This window comes from Gracilinanus agilis, chromosome 2, assembly GCF_016433145.1.
Source record: "Gracilinanus agilis isolate LMUSP501 chromosome 2, AgileGrace, whole genome shotgun sequence".
Classification (NCBI taxonomy): domain Eukaryota; kingdom Metazoa; phylum Chordata; class Mammalia; order Didelphimorphia; family Didelphidae; genus Gracilinanus; species Gracilinanus agilis.
In genome coordinates, this window is record NC_058131.1 from 295,480,676 (window position 1) to 295,505,968 (window position 25,293).

A 25,293-nucleotide genomic window follows, 5' to 3' on the forward strand; every position below is an offset into this window, starting at 1 on the left:
TCTTCCACCTATGAGACAATACACCGAAGTACAAGGGTTAAAAAAAAAAAGGCCTTTACCTCAAGAAATTTAAACTATTATTCTTTATTATTTCTATACTCTAAACATGGAAAAAGTTAGCCTCATCATTCTACTGTAATTATTCTCAACTCTTTTTATTATTTCCTATCACTAGGAGAAATATTCTTATCTTCTTCAATATCAACTATCAACTTCAATATCAACTTCACTATCAACATGAACTAACACTGATCAATGCCATTAAAAATTATGCTTATATGGAGGTATTCAAGTCTTAGCACCAAGCCTTTCCTTCAAACTTCACTATATTTGGTTCAAATTTTGTTCACATTTCTTCTCTTAACTCTTAAGTTTTAAATCACCTTTTATTTTATTTTTTAAATAACCATTCCCTTCTAGTCTCTCCCATTTAGCAGGTTCCCAAATTTGCTAACAAAAAAATTTTTACTGTCACTCTGTTTCAATTACTTTGCCCATTTGAAGATTCTTTACTAATTTTCTTTCATGTCATATATTGATTTGCTAGCCTTCAAACCAATACACCACTATTGCTGATATTTAAGCAAATTGTATATTAGTTATTAAAAAAAAACTTGAAACATTTTAAACCACTCAAAAATAGTTTTAATATATCAAAGACTTTAAAAATGGGTTTCCCTCATTTGTCTTTGGAAAATCTAACACTTTTCCCCACAAAAATAAAATATATGTAAAGAGGAAAGCTGATCTTCAAACTTCATTAGCTGACTATAAATAAAATACAAAATCAATTTTATTATGCATGATTATTCAACCAATATATTGTTAACATTTCTCTTTTTAGAACAATTAAGTTTGGTTGTTCCATTTTAAATGCTGAGAATTTATTCACTATACTAGTTTACACAAACTGAGTTTTAAAATTTATATATTAATTATCTGCTGAGCAAAATGACATTTTCAAAACATGCAAATTCTGTTTAATAGATGTTCTTCTTAAGTGTAAAAAAAGAGGGCAAATATCTATTTCAATTTAAAACGATCTAAGGCCCTCTGCAAACTCTAAAGCACCACATAATGAGTTGCTATAATTATTAGAAATGCTCTTTCAAGAAGTCAAATGATAAAAAAAAGCCCCGCAAAAATCATCTTAAAATTGAGATAAATTACTTTCAAAGAGATAATTTTAGGTAAAGCATTTTGTAAACCTTAAAGCCTATATAAATGTAAATTATTTTTATTTCCTGAAATTAGTTCCTCAAGTTACTCTCCCTTTGTTTAAAGATATATACATAAAAAAAGAACTTCAATACAGCCTACTAAGAAAGGCCAGAATTTGTAAAATCTGAACACTTTTTGATCTACTTTCTCAAAGCAAACAAGAGATTGTGCTAAATGACATATATTAGGAATTATTTCCCATTTTTTACACTGAAGATACAATCTGAAGGTTAGTATGGATTTGAAGAAGTACTATTGAATGTGAACTCCTTAAGGATGCATTTTTATTGTCTTGTTTCTAAACTATAATGTAGTCAGTAAAATACCTACACTGGGAAGAAATCCTAAACTGGATTTTAATTGTAGTCATTCTATAGAAAGTGAGTTTAGTATAGGTACAACAATAATTTTTTTTTGCTTGTGTTTTCTAAAATAAACTATAACGTTCCAAAGTAAAAAAATTTTCTATTTCCTTAATATACATTATGTAAAATAAAAAAGATTAGAAATTTGGGGGTTTGGAGAAATCATTTGGTACATTCCTCAATCTTCAAATACATATTATAACTTCTAAAAGCATTCCTTTGTTTATATCTAGTGTCTAAGAATTATAGTATTATTAAAGATAGGGATAAATAAATATAGCAATAACATGTTAAGCAGAAATAGAGGGCTAGTTCAGGATAAGAAGTGTTTTTGTTATCAAAGCAGTCTACTTTAGCAAAATTTATTGATTTAAGCTTAAATCTTAACCTACTTACCCAATTTTTGTCTTCTCTTTTAACTTAGTTGAAGAACAAGTTTTTGTTTTCTTGCTTTCCTTGTCTTTTGGCTTAGACTTCATTCTTCTACCTTTCTTTTCTTCTTTTCCTTCAGCTGAAACACTGGGAAAGTTTTCAGGGCTCATTACTCGAGGAATGTTTCGTTCTCCTCGTTCCTTTGCTTTCGCTATTGCCTCTGATATAATTCGATTAGCCTTTTCTTGCTTGCTTTCGGATTCCACCTTTCTTTTCTGCTTCTTCTCAGACATGGCTCTCACCTGGGTATTCTGTAACTTTGCATACATCCCAGAACCATCAGTCTTTTTGGAAGAAGGAGGCTAAAAAAAACAAAATATATTTTACAGAAGATTATGAAGTATACTAAAAATCATGCCCATAAATATTTGGAACTAGAAAATTCTGCTTACATAGTAAAGTTAAATTACATAAGCGAATATGCAAAGTGAAGTAAACAAATCTTAGAAAATAAATCCATTTTGTTTTACCAGAAAGTATTATAGGTTCAAAACAAACAGAAATGTGGCTTTTAAATGAGTATTTATTGCATACCAAATTAAAAAAAAGAAAAAAGAAAAAAACAACTAAATGGAACAGATTCATTGAAATTTTCATAGCATTCTTGGCTACCTCAGTAATGGACTACATCAAATCTTAATCTTGTAAATATTTTTGTGCATTTGGAATAAAACTCTTTCCCCTCCTTTTTGAATATGTAGATTGCAAAACTAATACAAGTATGTAAATTATCTAAATGTAGAATTGTTAGCTATAAAATTTATTAATGAATTAAAAAAATCTCTTTATAAGCAAACACAATCTGGGATCATTTGTATGTTTGTTTCATCAAGTATCAGTTAATAAATATATAAAGTACCTTACATAAAATTGAGAAACTTTTAGTTCTTCTATGAGTTTATCTGTTCATTTTTTCTTATCAAACAATTGTAAAGAAAATTAAATTCTAATAGTCTATATTAAAAGTACTAATGTTTTTTGAAATATTAAAGAATGTAAATACAAGGCAAATTTTTTTAAAAAAGGAATGGAAAGAATTTTTTCTTCAAACACACATGCACACAAACAAATACGGAACAGATAACAGTTTTGCTATTTTCTCACCCGTAAACATGCCTCTGACTACAGCAAAGGGAAAAACCACCAGGAATTTCCAAACACATTTTCAGGCAAAATCCAGTATACTTCACTGGATACATTTTCTATACGTGCCTCATCAAAGGCTTCACAGCAGTGCTGCAGCACTTGGAAAGGAGGCAGGGTTTAGGCTCACTCACTAAATGCCACCTTAAGGCCTACAGGCTATAACAAATAACCAAGACTCGAGAAAACAGCAACAAGCTCAAGATGGCGATGCAGTACGACTCCCGCAGCAGCAGCCAGTAATAAGGAAGGTTATTCAATCCCATTAGCCTTTTAGCCCAAAGAACCCCTCCTCCTCCCACTCATTCAGGCTTTCACTTACCCTTCCTCTTGGCCTCTTCACTGAAGACATTTTTGGCGTCAGACAAAGGCTTGCCCTCTGCTTTTTCACCACCCCAGGCAGTGCTCAAGAGAAAAGCATTGAAAGAAGATTCCTAAATGGCCTATTTAGCAAGCTGCAACCAAGATATGAACAACCCTCCACAAACACACATTGTGATTTACCAACATATTTCTTCCTTGACAAGTATATATCCACTGTTTAGCCTACTCAGGTATGACAAAGACTGTCAACCTCTCCTAAAGAGCTGAGTTTCCACAAAAGCTGTAAGCAGATAGCCAGATTCCAACAAAGCACAGAAAGAAATGAATGCACAAAGCATCAAAATGCATCAGCATGAATATTAGAGATGTCGTTAAAAATACTGACTCCTTCTGCAGAAGTAGGCCAGCAGATGGTGCTACCAGTTATTATTCCATTAGACTCTGCAATTTAACCCCCAATGGACTGTTCTTCCCTACATGTGGCTGGGTTGTTAACTCTTACTCTCCCAATTCACTCCTTTGGTAAAGTATTTTAAAAAAATTTTCAAGGAAATACTGCCAATAAAAAAAGTACAAAACAAAACTATGATGTGGTCTAACGTTCTATATATGCACATGTATATACATATACGTATATAGAAAATATGTATATGTCCAAATGTATACATAGATGTGCATTTTCTAGCAAAGAAGATATAAATGTATTTATGGTATAAAATGCTTTAGGATAATTGAAAGGGCCAAGGGAATAGTTCAGGAAATGAATGGTCACATAAGAAGTTAGACCTCTCTCTGAAAAAAAAATCAGAGAAAAAATTTTATAGGTTCTTCTTTTTAAAATGTATTACGCTTAAATTTTTTCAAATCATTAAATCAGGTATGCACATTTAAATTCACACATATAAATTGAGATTTCAGCTTAATTTGTCATAAAAATGATCTACAAAAGGCTTAGCAAGTTTTAATTTTTAATGAAATTTATCTTAAATCCCTTGATTTGAAAATTATCAATAAAGTCATCGTCATAAAAAATCACAACAAATTCATATTACTTGTGTAACTTTACACTATGCACCAAATAAAGTTTAGTGTTAATTTTTTAAGTATAGTTTTAAGTTTGTTTTCTTAAAAGGTGTTTATTGTGGCAATAAATTATAAATGCTAAGTCTGACAACAGCCAATTAAACAAAAAAATGATTATTAAGTCACCTTCTATGTGGCAGAAGTACTGTGCTAGGTGCTGAATCCCTTGAATTTCTTTCTTTCAACATTTTAGGAAATATTTTCATACAAAATATATCACTAACATTAAACTTCATTATTTCAGTTCCAGTTCAAAAAATCACTTCCTCCGCTGCTCTTGGCTAGTTATTTGACTTCACTAGCTTGGTTTTCTAAATTGTAAAACAAAACAACAAAAAAAAAAACCCTATTGTTTTGCATGAGATTTGTGAAGAGTAATTACTGTGAAAGTCTTATAGAATCAGCCACCTAATTTAAAAGGAAAATTTTGGAATAATCATCTTAAATTAACCTATTGCTAATATCACAAAAATTTCACATCAGAAAGTAAACATTGGATAGCTATAGCCCAGGGGTCGGTAATGTATGGCTCTTTCTGCAGGAGCCATAAAGTCAATTTTTTTTCAGGCGCTGTTACAGGAGCGCGCACTGTGAGTACTGTACGGCTCTCATGAAATTACATTTTTAGAAATGTGGCATTTATCTCTCACGGCCAAAAAGGTGGCTGACCCCTGCTATAGCCTAACTAAATTTGGACCACTTATAGAAATCACTGATGAAGTAGCATTGGCATGGTCCAGCGAAGCCCTTATTTGTATATCACAAATAGCTGGAACACATCCAATTTGATTTTTGGCAAAAAAAAAAAAAGTTCTTGGGCATGATATTTCATGAATTTTCATGTTTAATTTGTGATTGTATACACAGGTATTAGTTCTATATTGATTTATTTTTGTATCTAATAAAAACTTTACTTTTTGCTCTCGTCATTCTCTCTCTTCTCATCATGACTTCCCCCTTAAGTCTCATAGAAAAGAATCCTGTCCATCTCACACTATTTCCAAATCAATGGCAGAAATATTTTGTTTTGTTTTGTTTTTCTCAACAAATGCCCCTTTGCCTCATGCTAATTTTCAGAGTATCATATCTTTAGCTGTTAACTACTTCCTTCATTTGATCTTTAGTCTATTCATCTTTACTACTCAATATCTTACTATCTAGATCCACCTTTTCTCAGGTCCTTTTTTTCTATGAAAGGTACCATCATTCTTATAGTCACTCAGATTTGTAAACTTGGATCAGTTGTCAAACCCTCTAATTTCTAACTCTGCGATATTACTTGCTCCACTCCCTTTTCTAAGAAAGAGATATAGACGTCATCCTAGGTCATTACTAGCCATATGGACAATAGCCACAATATCCTAATAAGAATCCAGGCTTCAGGTCTCTTCCTCCTCTAACATCTACTCTATACAACTTTTGGAATAATCATCTTAAAACAGTGATAGCCATGTCACTTTCATGCTCAAAAACTTTCATTGAGTGAATAAGTATTTAGTAAATGGTTGCCATGTGCTGAGTGTGAGGGACACAAAGAAAGGCAAAATACAAAAACCACTCTTCTTTCAACATGAAAAGTAACTACATGTACAAAGATATTCACAGAACAAAGGGAAAGTAATGTCAGAGAAAAATTCTCCCACCTCCTCAGGATGGAGGGAAGAATAGAAATAAAATAGAAATAAAAATAAAGGGAAAAGCCTTCTGCAGAAAGTGAGATTTCTGGTGAATCCTAAAAGAAGCCAGGGAAGTCAGAAAACAGAGGTGAGAAAGAAGAAGATTTAAGATATTGAAGACAGCCAATAAAAATGTGTCAGAAGATGGAATGTCAAGTGGGCCAGTGTCAGTGTATCAAAGAGTATGAAGGGAAGAACAAAGAATAAAAAGAATGGAAAAGTTGGAAAGGAACAGGTTGTGAAGGGTTTGACATGACAAATAGCATTTTATATTTGATTCTGGAGATAATAAGGAACCACTGGAGTTTGCTGAGTAGAGATGAGATAATCAGACCTGTATATTAGGGAAATCATTTTGGTTTATGAGTTGAGGACAGATTGGAATGCAGAGAGACTTGAAATAGGAAGACCAATCAGAAGGCTCTTCAATGGTAAGGCATGAAGTATTGAAGTCCTACACCAGACTGGATATTATGTGAGTAGAGAGAAAGGGACATATATGAGATATGTTCTACATATTAACAAAAGATTTGGGGTGGGGACAAGTGAGGAGCTGAAGATGACACCAAAGTTGTGAGGTGAGGTAACTGAGAATATCCTTTGATTATAAAATAAAAATTAGAAATAAGGGATTTACTTAGGGGGAGGAGAATATAAGCTCTTCAGCACAATATTTTAAAATCTTTCACAACTTGGCTCCAATTTTTTTTTTTTGAGTTTACTGAATCTCATCTTTCTTCTTCCTTTCCACACAGACTTTGTTATAGCCAAACAGGACTACTTAAACAGGCTTGATTTGCTGCTACCTGGATTTGGCACATATCTTTTGCTTCTGTGTCTTTATTCTGGCTGTCTCTTCTACACTCCCTCCTTGCCTCCAATTCTTAGAAATCGTAGTTTCCTTCAAGATTCAATATGAAGAAACAACTATCTGAATAGGAAGCAGACCACCCAGCTCCCACATATCTTCTCTGGGAAATTCACTGAAGTTTGCACCAAAATGAATAATGACCAAGAAATCCAATAAGAAACTAAGGTATGTGATGTCTTCCACTTCAGAATTGCACAAAAAGTCAATGGGTAATTAAAAAAAGAGGGTGCTCCTATCACTAAAAATAGTGCCTTTGCAGGGTAGATTCCCAGGACAGCCAGAGACTAGATAAGTATAAATTGTAAGGCTCTGTCTTGAAACATAAAATTAAGAGGAATCCCTTTAGGAAGCTCCAGGGATCCGCAGCAGGCAGTGATCAACATGGTGCGACAAAACTCAGACTACGAGCACTTATATTCTGGAGTTCCATGGATCCTAATACTATGTCCTAAGAGCTCAGAGTGGATCTTGAACATTTAAGTGGTCCTAATTCTGGGAAATGAAGATCAGTGCAGGAATCCAAGGGGCCCAGAGCAAGAAAAATCAGTCAACTGACACACCTAAAAATGGAGCAGGGCAAGAGCATGAAGAAACTCAGGGGACCCTGAGAAAGAAAAAGTGGCATCAATCAACCCACCTAAAAGAGGAGCAGAGGATGGAGTGTGGCCTTGTCACAAAGGCATGACGTGGGAACAAGAGTTGGAGAGATGAATTTAAAAAACACACAACCAACCAACTAGTTATTAAAAATCTTTGCAAATCTAGAGATTTTCCCAAAGAAGACAAAAAATAAAGTAAAAATTCTTGAGGAAAGGAAGGAAAAGGAATAGTTAGTTTAGAAGAGGTAACAGAAAATATTTCCCAAGATATGGCATCCTTAAAAATTAAAACAGACCAAAGCAGAAATCTGTGATTCCATGAAACAGCAAGAAATATTAGAACAAATTCGGATTTTGAGAGAAAAAAACAGAAGAAAATGTAATATATCTAAAATCAAAAGCAATTGACCTAAAAAATAATTTGAGAAATAACAAGAATTATTAGATTCCCTGAAAATTATAATTAAAACAAATAAACCCTGAATACTACATTTCAAGAATTCATAAATGAAAACTATCCAGATCTATTAGAACCAGAGGATAAGGTGAATAGCAAGAATCTACTGATCATCTCCTGAAAGAAATCTAAAAAGAAAAAGTCCTCGGAGCATCAGAGACAAAATTCAGGATTGTCCCATCAAAGGAAAAATACTGCAAGCATAAAGATAAACAGTTCCAGTACCAAGGAACTATAATCCAGATTCAGAAAACCTTCTTAGAATACAACATTCCCAAAGGCAAAACATAAAGTCTTATAACTAAGAATAACTTAGCTCCAGCAAAAGTGGTTACCATCTTACAATATTAAAAATGTTTTTTAAAAATTTGAAACATCTTTAATAAAGAAAAGGGAACTGTAATCTATTAAGCATCTACTGTGTACCAAGCAGGGGCTAAGTCCTTATAAGGTATTATTATTATCATCCCCATTTGACAGTTGAAGAAACAGTGGCAGAAAGAGGTTAAGTGACTAGCCCAGGCTCACACAGCTATTAAGTATTTGAAATCAGATTTGAACTTCAGGTCTTTCTAATTTCAGGTCCAATACTCTATTTACTAGGCTACCTAGCACCTAATGGAATAAAGGACTATCAAAGTATTCTGCTGAAAAGACCAGAGGAGAATGAGAACTTGGAAGTACAATAAGCAAGAGTCCAGAGAAACCTAGAAAGGTTAATTTTTGGAGCAACTGGAAGGAGTCATATGATGGTGGTGTGCTAACATTCTAACAGAGGGTGAAGAAAGTCTTCTTTCAGAATTTTAATGTCTTCATAGGTTATTGAAAGAGTTGAATAAAAACCAAAGATGGAAAGGTGCCTTTCTGAAGGTTTGAAGATTAGATAGAAAAAGGAGGATGAAAGGAGGAAAGAAGGGTAGAATTCACTATTTGGGGTCCATGAGAAGAATACAAACATGGAAGAATGGTTTGGGACACCAGACATCAGTTGAACCTCACTCATGTAAAACAAAAGAGGGTTGAACATACACATATACAAACTCAACAGGGAAAACATCAGAGATAAGGAGGAGAATTATGAGGGACAATAATACCAATGAGGAAATATCACAAGCAAACAAACTTCCTAATCCTGAAGTAGGACTTAAAAGTACAAAAATGGAAAAGCAAAGAACTATAACCTAAAGGGGCACCTTAGATTGTCTCTTTGACAACCGGGGAACTACTGAACAAACTGGTATATCAATTTAATATATTTTTGACAGAAAGCAATGATTTCAGAGAACCCTAGATAGAATGAATAGGAAAATAAAGGGAAGTGAGCAGAACCAGAAGAATAATTTATTTAAGGATTAAAAACAATTCTGAAAGCCTTAAGAACCCTGATTTAATGACTGAGTATTTCTGCTGAGGACCTATGATGAAGTATGCTATCCATAGCCTGACAGAGAGGTGATAAATGGAAGGTGTAAAAAGCAACACAAATACTTACTTATTATATGATCTTTTTATTTTGATTTTTAATAAGGGGAGGAGGCTAAAAGAGTAACAAAAAAGATTCTAGGAAAAAAGAGGACCATTGTAACAGTAGGAAGTTCATTCAGAATGAAGCACAGATAAGCATGAGAATTCTGAAAGTAAGATGTAGAATCATAAAATTCTTTTTAAAAAAGTAAGCAGTATGAAATAGAGATTCAATACAAGAGTTTCAATACAAAATCTTCTTTTTTAGTGTTTTAAATTCAGAACTAGTGGCGCAGTAGATAAGAGTGCTAGGCTTGGAGTAAGGTAGATATCCTCCCGAGTTCAAATTTGGTCTGATATATTTATAGCTCTATGTGACCCTGGGTAAGTCGCTTAATCCTGTTTGTCCTGGTTTCTTATCATAAAATGATTCAGAGAAGAAAATGGCAAAGCACTCTAGTATTTTTGCCAAGAAAACCCCAAGTAGAGTTAACAAAAATTTGAACATGACTAAAACAACTGAACAATAACAACAATAAGCTTTAGGGTCATCTCCTTTCCTCATTTGCTTGGTGGTCAGTGCCTTTTCCTCCCCAAGTTATATCTCGTGCACGCGTGCGCTTATGTGTGTGTATAAATATGTATATTATATATTATATATATTATATATATATATTGTATGAAATAAAATGCAAGTTCCTTGAAGGTAGGGACTTTTTTTTTTCATTTTTCTTTTGTATCTTCAGTGTCCTAAATAGTGTCTTTTGCAAAAAGCTGCAAAAATAATGGTTGCTAGATTGAATATTACTCATCATATTATATTTGTATAATAAAAAAGGAAAATAAGCTTATTTTTATGAAGGACTGTTGAAAATTTTATGTTTTGGTAAAACTCTAATAGTTGTTTTCAGTTAAAAATGTTTGTAGCTCTAATAAGGTACCCCAAAAAATCATAAATCTTAAATAGGAATAACCCTGTATGGTATGTTTTATAAGAATCTATAAGGCCTTTTTAACCCTAAAATATCTTTCTACATTTGACTTTGTCACAATACAACCCAATAGCATAGAAAGCAATACAGTAGCAACCAGAAAAACTTGGTTTCTAAACTTGGGTATTCTACTTAAAAGATGGCCAAGCTCTAAATAGCTGTGTAAAATTTTGACTATATTAAATTTAAAAGGTTTTGTACAAACATAACAATCCAATCCAATAAACATTTGTTAAGCACCTATTATGTTCCAGGCACTGTACTAAGCATTGGGGATACTATGAAATAAAAAGAAAGATAGTTCTTGCCTTCAATGAGCTTGCAATCTAAAGGGGGAGACAAAACAAAAGGAGGTAAGAAGGAGAGGGATATAATGGAAGGGGGAGGCATCTTGTTTCCTGTAGATGAAGTCAGTAATGGCAGCACATGCAAAGTGGAGTGATCTAAGTGCAGTTTCTGCACTGGGAGGAGTTTAGTGCTCCACCCTCCATCCTTGGAATCAGAAGGGAGAGGATGCTGAGGTAGGTGAAATCAATCAGGAGTTAACAGCCTGGTGCTGAATTTAGAAATAATGGGTGTCGCCAGAAGAACATTGTACACAGAGACTGATATACTATGGTAAAATCGAATGTAATGGGCTTCTGTACCAGCAGCAATACAATGACCCAGGATAGCTCTGAGGGATTTATGGTAAAGAACGCTACCTACATTCAGAGGAAGAATTGCAGGAGAGGAAACATGTAAGAAAAACAACTGCTTGAACGCATGGGTTGGAGTGGACATGATTAAGGATGTGGACTTGAAACTACCACACCAATGCAACTACCAACAATTTGGAAATAGGTCTTGATCAAGGACACATGACAAAACCAGTGGAAATGTGCATCGGCCATGGGTGGAGGGAGTGTGGGGGGTGAAGGGGAAAGTAGGAGCATGAATCATGTAACCATGTTAAAAATGAATATTAATAAATGCTTAAATCTAAATAAATAAATAAATAAATAAATAAATAGAAATAATGGGTGTCCTTATTCTTGGAGTGACATCTTGTTTAGTGGAGCTGAAGCCAAACAGTGCAGCATATGTGGAGAGCATACTCTAAGGCAGAGGTTCTTAACTTGGATTCTGTTAACTTTTAAAAAAACAAACATGTTTTTATAACTATATTTCAATATAATTCTATTCCTCTATAATTTTATCTATCTTCTTTAATGCATTTAAAATCATTCTGAGAGGAGGTTCATAGGCTTAATTAGAATGCCAAAGGGGCCCATGACATAAAAAAGTTAAGAATTCTTAACTTAAGGCATCACTATACTGTGAAATTCTACCAGTCTCAAAGTCATTTGGGTTTACAAGTATCCTTTATAAGAATGTATAATAATTCTTCATCCTGCCCCTTACTTTTGAGTTTGCTACATTAAATTGACTCCCAATAAGGTTAATCAGTCAGATTAACTTCTGCTTTGATGGAAAGACAGAAAAGTTTCCATCACTGGAAAAGATAGAGAAGTAATTTTGAAGCATAGGACATGTAGGGAAGATTTTTATAGGGCACCATAGTGGGAGACTGTAACTAGTGGTTGCATGAAATTGGAAGAAGATGGAATCATAGAGGCACGATGAGAAGGGAAAAGACAGATGAGAAAGAAAGATAACCACCTATTTATCAAAAGTTGGCTTTGATGTTTTATACTTTGGAGATATTCTAATAATCTAATGGATCTATGTTTTCATCCCTTCAATGGTGGTGATCATAACCCATCCATGCCTGCCCATTCTGTGCACCAATGTTTTCCTTTAAGTTTGTAATAGTGCTTGCATCCTTTTGACTTCATGAGGATATTAATGATGCACATAAACACTAGAAGTCAATTAGTTGTCCCTTATTCTCACTATATGACCAGTTCATTTTCTTTTTTAGCCTTTGTTTCTTTGATAAGATCTTTTATATAGTTTTTCCTATATAATTTCCTTGTCTGTAATCTATTATAGTATTCTTATACCTACAACATTCCTCTTGTCATTTGGGTAACCCTTAACCTCGATTTTTTCAGAACCTTTGACATTTCATAATGCTGCTGTATGTCACTGGAGTAATAATGGTATTTAAAAAGTTAGACTTTAGATTCAAACAAAAAATGGGTTATCATAAGAACTTCTCCATTTTCTAAAGGCAATTAAGTAGGGTCATTATTTTTTGGACCAATTCCGGGCTTATCTAGCTTTTACTGTCTAGCCAAGATACAGATACATTGACAGAAGAGTAAAAGCTGTCCATGAAACTGTCCCAGTTTAAGCAGTAGATATTTTTCATCCGCATGGGTTATTCTTGTATAGAAAATTGGTCTAATGCTTTTTTAATGTGTCAAAACAATTTTAAATAATCGTTTTCTCACACTTTGCAATCCATTTTCTCTCTCCCTTTCCCAAGATGACAGATAATATGATGTAGGTTATACATGTATTATCATGCAATACATATTTCTATATTTGTTATGTTGTGAAAGAAGACACATATCACTTATACAAGGAAAAAATCATGAAGGAGGTAAAATGAAAAATGCTATGCTTTAATCTGCATTCAGACTCTATCAGTTCCTTCTCTGGTGACGGGCAACTTTTTTCATCATAAGGTTATTGGGAGATGTTTTCGACCCTTGCATTGCTGACAACAGGTAAGTCATTCACAGTTGATCATCATACATTATTGCTGTTACTGTGTATTATGCTCTCATTGTTCTGCTTATTTCACTTTGCATCACTTCATAGCAGTCTTTCCAGGTTTTTATGAATATTTCTTATGGCACAATAGTATTCCATTTCAATCATATTCTACAACTTCTTCAGCCATTCCCCAGCTGATGGACGATTCCTTCATTCATTCTTGCCACCACAAAAAGAGCTGCTATAAATGTCTTTATAGGTCCTCTTCCCCTATCTTTTATCTCTTTGGGATCCAGATCTAGTAAGAGGTCTAATTATTTAGACTAATTATAAATCTCACTGAGAAAGGTCTATGACATTTCAGGGCTTGAGGAAATCCTGAAATAGAACCATCCAAAAGATCTCACCATTTTTAAGGAAACTTGTTTGACTTGGTCTCTACTGGATCCTATGATAGTGATAAATATTTCTGGTAACAATACATCTCCCTATTTTATATTTCTCTTAATAATAAAAAATGGCTATCTGTGTTGTTATATATTTTGAGCAATATTTTATAATTCTGACATATTTATAGACACATAGTTTAAAGCTTCTGAGAGGCATTTTTCTCTACCAAATCAGATGCTCTTTAAAAAAAAGGGACAGTAAACAATAAACACAGTGACGTAGCTTGTATTTTCAGCACCTTCTACACAGTTATATAATGATAAAGATGAAGTCTATTATGGAGTATTGCTTCTTAAAGGCACCTGATGGTGCAGTGGTGGTAGAGTGATCAGCCTGGAATCAGGAAGACCTGAGTTCAAATCTGGCCTCAGACACTTAATACCTGTGTGATCCTGAGCAAGTCACTTAAACTCTGTTTACCCCCATTTTCCTAAAATGTAAAATGGGGATAATACTAGCACCTACTTCCCAGAATTGTTGTAAAGATCAAATGAGATTATAGTTATAAAACCCATAGCTCAGTTCTTGGAATTTAATAAATATATGAATAATTCTCAAAAATTTTTTATATAAATAAGAAAGTAGACATATGGGTCAGCAAGTTTTTAATGTTTTCTTTGAGAGGGGCAATAATAAGATTCAAGATTTTTCCATCCCTTTGGTATCTTGTCCTCCATATATATAACTTTCAAAACTGTGTTACCTTCATACTTTATATTAAAAGTTCAAATGTAGTTGTGCCACTGATCTTTTTTTTATTTTTTTATTTTTTTAAACCCTTACCTTCTGTCTTGGAGTCAATACTGTGTATTAGCTCCAAGGGAGAAGAGTGGTAAGGGTAGGCAATGGGGGTCAAGTGACTTGCCCAGGGTCACACAGCTGGGAAGCGTCTGAGGCCAGATTTGAACCTAGGACCTTCCGTCTCTAGGCTTGACTCTCAATCCACTGAGCTACCCAGATGCTCCCATTTGCCACTGATCTTGATGAAATATTTGTTATAAATTCTTTACATGTATTCGATTTTTTGTTTGTTGCCCTCCTTTTAAGTTTCATACTTAAATGCCCTGATAATGACTTTGCTTAGTTGAGTCTCTCATCAAATTTTCATTTAATAATTTTTTTCCTTCTGTAATTTCTCACTACATAAAGAAATTATGTTTATAATCTACTACTAGGCTTCTCTGTGAGATTTTATAAACAAGTTTATATTTGAAACCAGTGTTGCCCTTGTTTGTCATATTTTTCTGCATGACAAAATTGAGCACTAGTCAACTGAAGTGGTGTTCAGGTTCTTTTGTTCTTCATTTTGTGGCAATTAATTTACATCAGTGTCAAAGTATTTTCCTTGATTTACTTTTAAGTTTTTGGTATCATTAAATTAGTTAAATAGGTCAGATTTAAATCTTTTAATTACAAAGGATACATTTTACTCATTTTTATTCTTATATTAGAGATGATAAGTTTACAGATTTAGAGTTGGAAAGAACTATTTTAATTTTTGCTCTAACATGCTGATAGAAAATGTATTCAGAGATCTGGGAATGACTCCTATCTTAGTAATATCTTATGTGTCAAAATATAATCAACTTTATTGTGGGGAGGGGGTTCCTGCTTATGTCCAGCAACTCCCAATTCTTTTTTTCAAATAAAGTATTTACGATATATAGACAGGCTTTTTCTATGTAATTTACAGGACTTTGACTTTTCGTTCTTTATTCCTAAACTCTATCTTCCAGCATATATGTTAATGATTCTTATCTGAATTCACCTTTACACTGAAGTCACTGAGAATCAAAAAAAAAAACCCAACCCCAAATCCATAAGTATATTTAATTTGGAAAGTCTTATATCAAGTTCTTTATGGGATTCCTATCTCTCCTCAGCTTCAAAAACGGATATTGGCATATAAAGTAAGATGACATTATTTTCATTTTCCCTCCAATAATTATTGTTCAACACAATTAAGCATTTATTAAGTGCCTATGATGTGTGAGACCTGATCTATGTTCTAGAAATACAAAGATAAAAATGAAAACAGTACCTCCCCAAAATGAGTTTACTTCTACCGAGCATAAGAAAAGATAAACAAATTTCTCATGAAATCATGTTCTTAACTGGCTTGGAAGACACAGTATAGCTACATTTACCAACTCTTTTAGTTGCCTCTCTAAGAAGAACTTGTGAGCCATTCTTCCATTTAACATGAGATCATAAATCTAGAGCTGGAAGGAATCTCAAAAGTCATTTAGTACAATCTCTTCATTTTGCAAATGAGAAAACTGTGGGTCAGGAAAGTAAGGGTACTTGGTTTGGGGTCACAGGTATAAAACATTTAAAGTGTGATTTACAAGAAGATCCTAACTTCCTTTTGTCTTTTGGGTTTATTTATACTGAGAATGTCAAAATTGAGATGATCCAGTTTCTCTAATAGTATGTCCTCTCCCTAGTAACAGGAAAAGGATTTTACATCTAGAGTACCAATAGCTAAGTTAATGTTTACAGATGCTCTAAAACCTTAGCATCCTCACCCCATTTTCTAGTACTCTACCACAAACACTGCAGTAGTTGAAGGGGACCATATGACTGAAGGTCATTTTGTATTTTTCCTGGTTTCATGGGGTTTTTATAGACAAAAAGCATTCAGCATTAAACAGAAAGAGGTTCTCTATATTTAGTGGAGTTGGCTCTCAGAAAGCAGACACACTCTGACGGATACCAAGATTATACCACAGAGAGATTTATAATCATTTTAGCCCAATGTAACTTTAAAAGTCATTGTTCACCGAGGCCCTAATCCTTAAATGTAGGCAAGCAAGAAATATCACTACTATTCTTTCCAAAAGATCTTCTCTACTTCACCTTTCTACCCCCCAGCCTATAATTAAGCATCAGAGGCAGACCCATTTTCACACTAAACTTTTGTTCTACCATAAATTAGGCTTTTCAATCTGTTGAACACATTCACTATATTTAGATTTTTGAGGTCTTCCTTGCCACATGGGATTCTCTCCCACTTACCTAAATAGTTCATTCATATACTCTTCTGAACTCACATTTGGTTCTTTTAGTTTTCTGGACAGTACACGAATACTAGAAAAAGTAGTGGTAGAACTACAATTTAAATAGATATTTCTAATTCCATATTCAGTTTCCTTTCTCTAAGACATTGAGAAAGATAGTAAGGAATTCATGCTTTATAAATACTAATTGATATGTCTCTCTCATTATTTGATTCCCCTTTTATCACAACTTTTTTGTGCTCTAAGTCTTTGGAACACCCCATAGCTCTTTCCAGCACTATCTTTTCCCATCCACTATAATAACTGTATAATACTAGAATCTCAGTGTTTACAGGGAATTTGAGATCATACATGTTAAGATATACAAAGTAACGCTCAGGCAGTGGTTACTATTTAAGTGGCTCCTTAAGGGAAATTAACATTCTCAAAGAAGTTTATAAGTCATTTAAATTCTCTGGGCCTTGGTTTCCTCATTTGTAAAAGTAGAGTGATGGCAAACCTTTTAAAGGGGTGGGTGATGCCCTCAGGAGTATATGGAAAGGGGGAGGGGAGCAGCTCCGCTGCATCCTTCTTGCTTTCTAGTAAGGAACTCTGGTGAACTCTTTGCTGAGGCAACGATGGGAGTGCCCACAGAGAGGGCTCTAAATATTCCCTCTGGCATACATGCCATAGGTTTGCCATCATAGGCCTAGATGGTCTTAAGCAGCTTCAGGATCCAATATAGGGCAAATTCTATAATCTAGAAATTTGAATAGAAGATTACTTCTTAAAAAATATTTGATTATGAATTTAACCTAAAGAATAGAGTTTGATAGGAAAAAATAAGGGGAAAAAAGTTTGGAAGTATGGATTATTATGGGGATAGTCAAGTCTAAGAAGAAAGCCAATAAAGAGGATTTCTTTGCATATAAAATGCAATAAGAGAATAATAATTGCTTTGGTGCAAAACAGAATGGGGAATATTGAGGGGGACAAAAGAGATGGTTTCAGGGAGAGAAAAATTATAAAATATTCATTTGCTCTACATTAATATCTGAAGATGGCTAAGAAAAGAGGATATTTAGAGTAAACATACCTTTTTTCAAAATGATAATGAAAAGAATTTCAGCAAGCATTGGAGAAGGAATGAATAAAATCTGGTAATAGTGACTGTCCATTTAGCCACTGAAAACTGACCTGCAGACCTGTCTATGGATACATAAACTTATAGAATATGTTGATTAATAAGGATCCATATACTTATGTTATTAAGATTTCTTCAGTTAAGATTCACAAATCCACGGTTTGAAAACTGAAAGAAAATAAACTTTATCTTTTAGAAGAATCAAGATCCTCTAAGAACACATTAAGATTTATGTTCTTTTGAGACTAATTTATAAAACTTTTATTATTCCATAAAATAATTCTGACCCTTCATCCATTTTAAACTAAAACTATAAGTTATAAATTGTTGCTAATTCTCTCAAAGTGCTTCGAAAAAAATTTAAAATGTTTAATTTTTAAATTATTGGTTTAAATAACTCTAACAGATTTTGTTCTTTGTTTTCAGCTTACTTAATCTGTGACTGCCTAGTAAGACTACTTAAAAATGTCAATTTCCACAAAAATATCATTTTCCTCCCTTACAAAAGAAAATACTGCTAATTTTGATATAGTAATAAAATACTATGTCAAAATACAAACATCTAATAAAATTGTCTACCAAAAGTCAACTGTATTTATTGTCCAAATTTCTTTTGCTCATTTTATAACCCCTCAGAAGCAATAAAAACCTAAGTAAAAACCTTGGCAATAGTCAATCTATTTACTACAAAGAATTCACAGCGAAACATTTCCTTTGCTATCAGGATAAATCAATCAGAGGCTACTATTCTCACTTTAAGCTCCTCAACTAAAAGATTATTTTTCCACCTAATTTATTCCCAGGCAAACAACAGTTGGATAGACAGATGGACCTAACCCTGCACTCAAAAAGACAAGAAATTCTAGTGTGTCATAATGACAAAAGAAGTGAATTCAAGAATAAATGTTGCTTAATTTGAGAATACCTTGATTTCATGATTCAAATATTAATGTCAATTATCAAAAAATTTTAGAGAACTTGAAATTTCATATAACTTTGACCTGAAAAAATTCTCAAGATGATACTTTTTAAGGTATAGGATTTAGAGCTGAAGATTACCACAAGGAACCAACTCATTGAACTTCCTCATTTTTCCAAACAAGAAAAATGAGCCAAAGAATAATTAAGGCAACACAAATAAGAAACTGGCAGAACTGAGATTTGAATCTAGGTACTCTACCAAGACAATATTCCTTTTTCACTACACTGAACTGCATCTGTGCAAGCTAACGTTTCAATGGTCAGTCATATAAAAGGCATTTATTAAGTGCTTACCATATACAAAACTCTCTTAGGTATTAAGAATACAAAGATAAAAATGAAACAATTCCTGCTCTTGAAAAGTTTACATTCTATTGGTCAAGACCATTGGGTAATTGCAAATAAATAGTAATTGCAATGATCAAATTTTAAGAAGAAGAAAAAATAACCAAGTATTGAAAAATGATAATTAAACAATACAACCTTCTAGTAAGAGCTTAAAGGAAATTAATGGATCAGATGAATTCATAAAGTAAGGCAAGCTTATATGAAGGCAACTAAGCAGATTAGTTGATCAGGGGTAGAACAAACAGACTAGAAGGTAGTGATTTCTGCTTTTGGGTAATAGAAACATGGCTGCAAAAAAGATCTTCATTTGATTCCTTATGTGCAAGAGAAAGGACAAATTGTGTTACCCATTAAAAGTTTTAGAAAAACTCATAGCTCTAGACTTAGGATACTTTTTTATCAACAAGTTTAATTTTTAAAACATATCCATTTGTATAGTATCATACATAGAAAGCTGGCATTGGGTTAAAGCTAAGATGGCAGAGAAAAGATAGAGGTTCCCTGAGCTCTCCGAAATTCCCCTCTAAGTAAATTTAGAATAATGCCTTAAATGAATTCTGAAGCAGCAGAACCTACAAAGGACAGAGTGAAACAATTTTCTAGCCTAAGACAACTCATAAGGTTGGCAGGAAAGGTCTATCAAATAGGGTAAGAGTAGAGCACAGTCCATAGTTTGCAAACCCAGATCAAGCTAGCAGCATGCCTTGGATAAGTGAATCTTCCAGATAAGTAAGTAAGATAAATAAGGTAAGTAAGCTTTCAGAGCTCTCAGCTCATAGACAGTAAGGGGGCTAGACAACTGGTCAGAGGGAGATTACAAGGGCCCCTTTTTGCTGGTGCTGAGTAAGGATGCTGTTGCATTGTCCATATCTATATTCAGGTATAAGTCCTAGGTCCCAGGGTGAGGAAGAACACTAGTCCACTAGAACATTCAGCCATAGGAGAACACGGATCACAGTTCCAAGGAGGAAAAGAGTGCTTGTGGTCATTCACTGACCAGAGCACAGGCCAGGAAAGTACTAAACACATATCTCCTTAGATCATACAATCTTGAAAGAACTAAAAACTTATAGATCCCCAGAACTGCCTCTGAAAGCAGATGCACAAAAAACCTTGAAGTTTAGGACTGATACCCCTTCCAGCTGGAGCAGAACCTAAACTTTAAGAGCCTTTTTAAGTTAAAAGTCAAGAAAAATGAGCAACCAACAAAAAAAGAACATGATCATATAAAGTTACAATAGTGACAAGGAAGATCCAAATACAAGCTCAAAAGATAACAAAGTCATAATTGCTACATCTAAATCTTCAAAGAAAGAATATGAATTAGTCACACACCCAAAAAGAATTCCTGGAAGATCTCAAAAAGGATTTTTAAAAACCAAATAAAAGAGGCAGTTAAAAAAATAAGAGAGGCAAAGGGAAATAGGGAAAATAAATGAGAGCAATATAAGAAATAGTGAAAAAAGAATCAAAGGTTTGGTAAAGAAGGCACAGAAAATACTGAATTAACACCTTAAAAACAGAGTAGGCCAAATTTAAAAGAGACACAAAATCTACTGAAGAGAACTCCTTAAAAAGCAGAATTGGCAAAATGGGAAAGAAGGTTCAAAAGTTAATTGAAGAAAATAAATTCCTTAAAAGCTAGAACTGTATAAGTAGAAGCTAATGCCTCCATAAGATATGAAAAACAATAAAAACAAAATCAAAAGAATGAAAATGGGACAAAATATGAAATATCTCATTTGGAAAACAATTGACCTGGAAAAAGGTTCAGGAGAGAGAATTTAAGAATTTTAAAGACTAATTGGGATTAATGATCAAAGAAAGAGCCTGAACCTAGATATATTTCAAGAAATTATTGAGATTCCAAAATGAAAACTCTTAGGAATATCATATCTAAATTCTAGACTCCCAATTCAAAGAGAAAAACTTCAGTCAGCAAGAAACAATTAAAATATTGTGGAACCATAGTCAAGATCATACAAGATTTAGAGACTTCCACTTTAAAGGACAAGTGGGCTTGGAATATGACATTTCAGAAGGCAAAGGAGCTACAATTACAACTGTTAATCACCTATCTAGCAAGAGTACAATAATTTAGGAGAAAAAATACTTATATTCAACGAAATAGAGAACATGCAAGCATTACTGATGAAATGAACAGAGCTGAATAGAAAATATGATTATCAAATACAAGACTCAAGAGAAGCATGACAAGGTAGATAGGAAAGACAAATCATAAGGGATTCAATAAGGTTAAATTTGTTTACATCCCTACATGGGAAGATAATACTTATAACTCTTCATAACTTTATCATCATCAGAGCATGGATGGGAGTGGAATATGATGGGATGATACTTAAAAAAATAAAATTAAGGTGTGAGAAAGAGGAATGCACTGAACAAAAACAGAAAAAGAAAACTATAGACCAATTTTCCTAATGAATACTGATGCAACCTTTTTAAATAAAATACTAGTAAGGAGATTATACCAATATATCACAAAGATGATACTCTAATGACCAGGTGGGTTTTATACCAGGAATACAGGAATAATCCAATATTGGGAAAATTAGCACAATTTACCATATCAATAACAAAATCAATAGAAACAATATTATGTCTTAAGAGGAATGCATTGGGAGAAGAAAAGAGAAGTAGCAGAATGGGGCAAATTATCTCACAAAGAAGTTCAAAAAAACTTTTACAGTGGAGGGGAAGCTGTGGGAGGTGGGGAGTGGAGTGCTTGAACCTTACTCATATAGGAATTGGCTCAAAGGACGAATAATACACACTCTCAGTTGGGCATAGAAATCTATCTTACCCTACAGGAAAATACTTTGTTTTAGGGAAGGGAATAAGAGGCTGAAAGAAGAGAGTACAGATTTGGGGAGGGGTGTTCAAAAGTAAAACTCTTTTGAGGATGGACAAAGTAAAAGGATAAAAGGTAGGATAAACAGGGGAAAATAGGATGGAGGGAAATACATGTAATCATAACTAATAAAATTCGTACTGGCAAGTGTCACTAATAAAAGCCTTATTTCTCAAATTTATTGAGGACTAAATTAAATGTATAAGAATGCAAGTCATTCTCCAATTGAGAAATGGAAAAGGCTATGAATAGGCAGTTTTCAGAAGAAGAAATCAACATTATCTATAGTCACATGAAAAAATGCTCTAAATCACTATTGAATGGAGAAATGCAAATAGAAAAGGAAAATGACAAATGTTGGAAGGGATTTGGGAAAACTGAGAGACCAATACACTGTAGGTGAAATTGTGAACATTCAACCATTCCAGAGAAATTTAGAGCTATTACCCAAAGGGCTATAAAACTATATATATATATATGCTTTGACTCAGGAATACCACTACTAATACTTGTATATCATAGAGATAAAAGACAAAAAGAAAAAGGACCTATATGTACAAAAATATTTATAGCAAATCTTTTTGTGGTGGCAAAAATTGGAGATTGAGGGATGTCCATCAATTGAGGAATAGCTGAACCAGTTGTAGCATATGATGGTTATGAAAAACTATTGTAATATGAAATGATAAGCAGGATTTTCTCAGAAAAATTTGGAAAAACTTACATGAATTGATGCAAAATGAAATGAGGAGAATGAGAATATTGCATACAACAACAGCAATATTATATAACAATCAATCATAAATGACAGCAATTCTCATCAACATGTTGGTCTAAGACAATTCTACAGGACTTATGATAAAAATGCTTTCCACTTCCATAGAAAGAACTGATATAATATGAATTCAGATCATAGGAAACTTCCCCCTTCCCCAATACTAAAAAATATTTTTAGGTAGATGTAGAAATAATTTTTCTCTGGCTTAATACACTTAATTTCATTTTATTTTTTAACCAATTCCATGTAATAAATTTTCACAAAAGTTTTCTGAAGTTATATGATCCAAATTGTCTCCCTTCTTCCCTTCTTTCTCCACTCCTGGAACTTACAAGCAATTTGTTTTGAATTATACATGCAAAATATATTCCCACATTGTTAATTTTTGTTAGTGAATAATCATATAAAATAAAACCACAAATAAACAAGTGAAAAATTGTATGCTTTCATCTGCATTCTGACTCCAATCGTTTTTCTCCAAACGGGAATAGCATTCTTTGTCATAAGTCCTGTAGAATTGTCCTGGATCATTGTATTGCTGAGAGTAGATAAGTCTATCACAGTAGATCATTCCACATTGCTGTTACTGTATACAGTGTTCTCCTGTTTCTGCTTATTTCACTCTGCATCAGTCCATGTAGCTTTCTGAAACCATTCTGTTCATCATTTCTCATAAAACAATAGTATTCCATCACCAATATATACCACAACTTGATCAGTCATTCCCCAATTGATGGAAATCCTTTTAATTTCCAATTCTTTACCACCACAAAAAGAGCAGCTATAAATATTTTTGTACAAGTCAGTATTCCCCGCGATCCTTTTTTTATCTCTTTGGGATACAGATCTAGTGTGGTATTACAGGATCCAACGATATGCACTATTTTATCACCATTTAGGTATGGTTTCAGAATGTCCTCCAGAATGGTTGGATAAGTGTACAATTTCACCAGCAATGCATTAGTGTCCAAATTTTGCCAAATCTCCTTCAACATATTTATCACTCTCTTTTATTGTCACATTAGCCAATCTGATAGGTGTGAGGTGGTACCTCAGAGTTGTTTTAATTTGCATTCCTCTAATCAAGAGGTATTCATAACATTTTATATAATTATTGATAGCTATGATTTCTTCATCCCAAAGCTGCTTATTCATATCCTTTGACAATTTGTAAATGGGGAATGACTTAGATTCTTATAAATTTGACATAGTTCTTTATATATTTGAGAAATGAGACCTTTATCAGAAAAAACTTGTTAGAAAATCTTTTCCCAGTTTGTTGTTTCCCTTCTAATCTTGGTTACATTAGTTTTGTTTGTACAAAACCTTTTAAATTTAATATAGTCAAAATTATTCATTTTACATCTTCTAATATTCTCCTCTTGACTGTTCATAAATTCTTCCCTTCTCCACAGATCTGCCAGGTAAACTATTCTATGTCCCTCTAATTTGCTTATAATATCACACTTTATGTATGTATATATATATGCACACTATATATAACTTATTTTGATTTTATCTTGGTACAGTGTGTGAGATATTGATCTATACCTAATTTTTGCCACGCTGTTTCCCAAATTTCCCGGCAGTTTTTATCAAATAGTGAGTTCTTATCCCAAAAGCTGGGATCTTCTGGTTTATCAAACAATAGATTGCTAAGGGCATTTATCCCTAATCTTTTCCATTAATCCACTATTCTATTTCTTAGCCAGTATTAATTATTTTGATGATTACTGCTTTATAGTAGAAACATTTTTTGACAAATGTTTTTTGTCATTTTAAAATTCAGATTTTCTCCCTGCCTACTCTTCCCCTGCCCCAGGTGGTGAATAGTCTGATACAGATTTTGCTTGTCCTTTCATATATCAAAGGATGCTTTTTAAGGTTACTTTATTTTTCTTGTTTGCTTTTGGTTTGGGGTTTTTTTTGTCTGTGTTTTATTTCATAACATGATGAATATGGAAATATGTTTTGCATGACTGTACATGTATAACCTAAGTCAAATTAACTGCCATTTCAAGATGTGGGAACAAGCGAGAGGGGGAGAATTTGGAACTCAAGATTTTTAAAAAATGAATTAAAACTATTTTTACATATAATTAGGAAAAACTTAAAACTATAAAAAAGAAAAACAAAAGCTTGTCACAGAGCCTAGAGTGTCTATAATTCAAGGTCTGTCTCTGACACATAAGAGCTGGATGACTTAAGCAAGTCATTTAACTTCTCAACACTAGGCAATTCTACTCTAGGCAATTCTCCAAAATTGTATATTTCAGAGATTTCAAACAATATTGGGAGGAGTTTGCCCATTCTGGAGTTCCCAATACAAATGAATCACAGTTCTATTCCTTATCCTCATCTCTATGCATGATTATGTACTTGAACTATAAAAAGTAAAAATTATAAACCCAGCTGCTCTGTTAGAAC

At 33.3% G+C, this 25,293-nt stretch overlaps 1 protein-coding gene across 4 annotated transcripts in view; it reads right to left on the reverse strand.

Annotated features, from left to right (window-relative positions):
- CHD9 (chromodomain helicase DNA binding protein 9) overlaps window positions 1-25,293 on the reverse strand; it is a 174,097-nt gene that overhangs the window by 122,327 nt on the left and 26,477 nt on the right. For 2 of the 4 annotated variants that reach the window (XM_044664152.1, XM_044664151.1), the window contains exons 1-2: window positions 3,484-3,789; window positions 1,983-2,320 (exon numbers count right to left, since the gene is read on the reverse strand). In XM_044664152.1, the coding sequence (XP_044520087.1) occupies window positions 1,983-2,320; window positions 3,484-3,513 (368 nt within the window). In that variant the 5' untranslated portion in view covers window positions 3,514-3,789. Of the gene's footprint in view, window positions 1-1,982; window positions 2,321-3,483; window positions 3,790-25,293 lie in introns of those variants that run through there. The other 2 variants (XM_044664150.1, XM_044664149.1) reach the window with 1 other exon arrangement.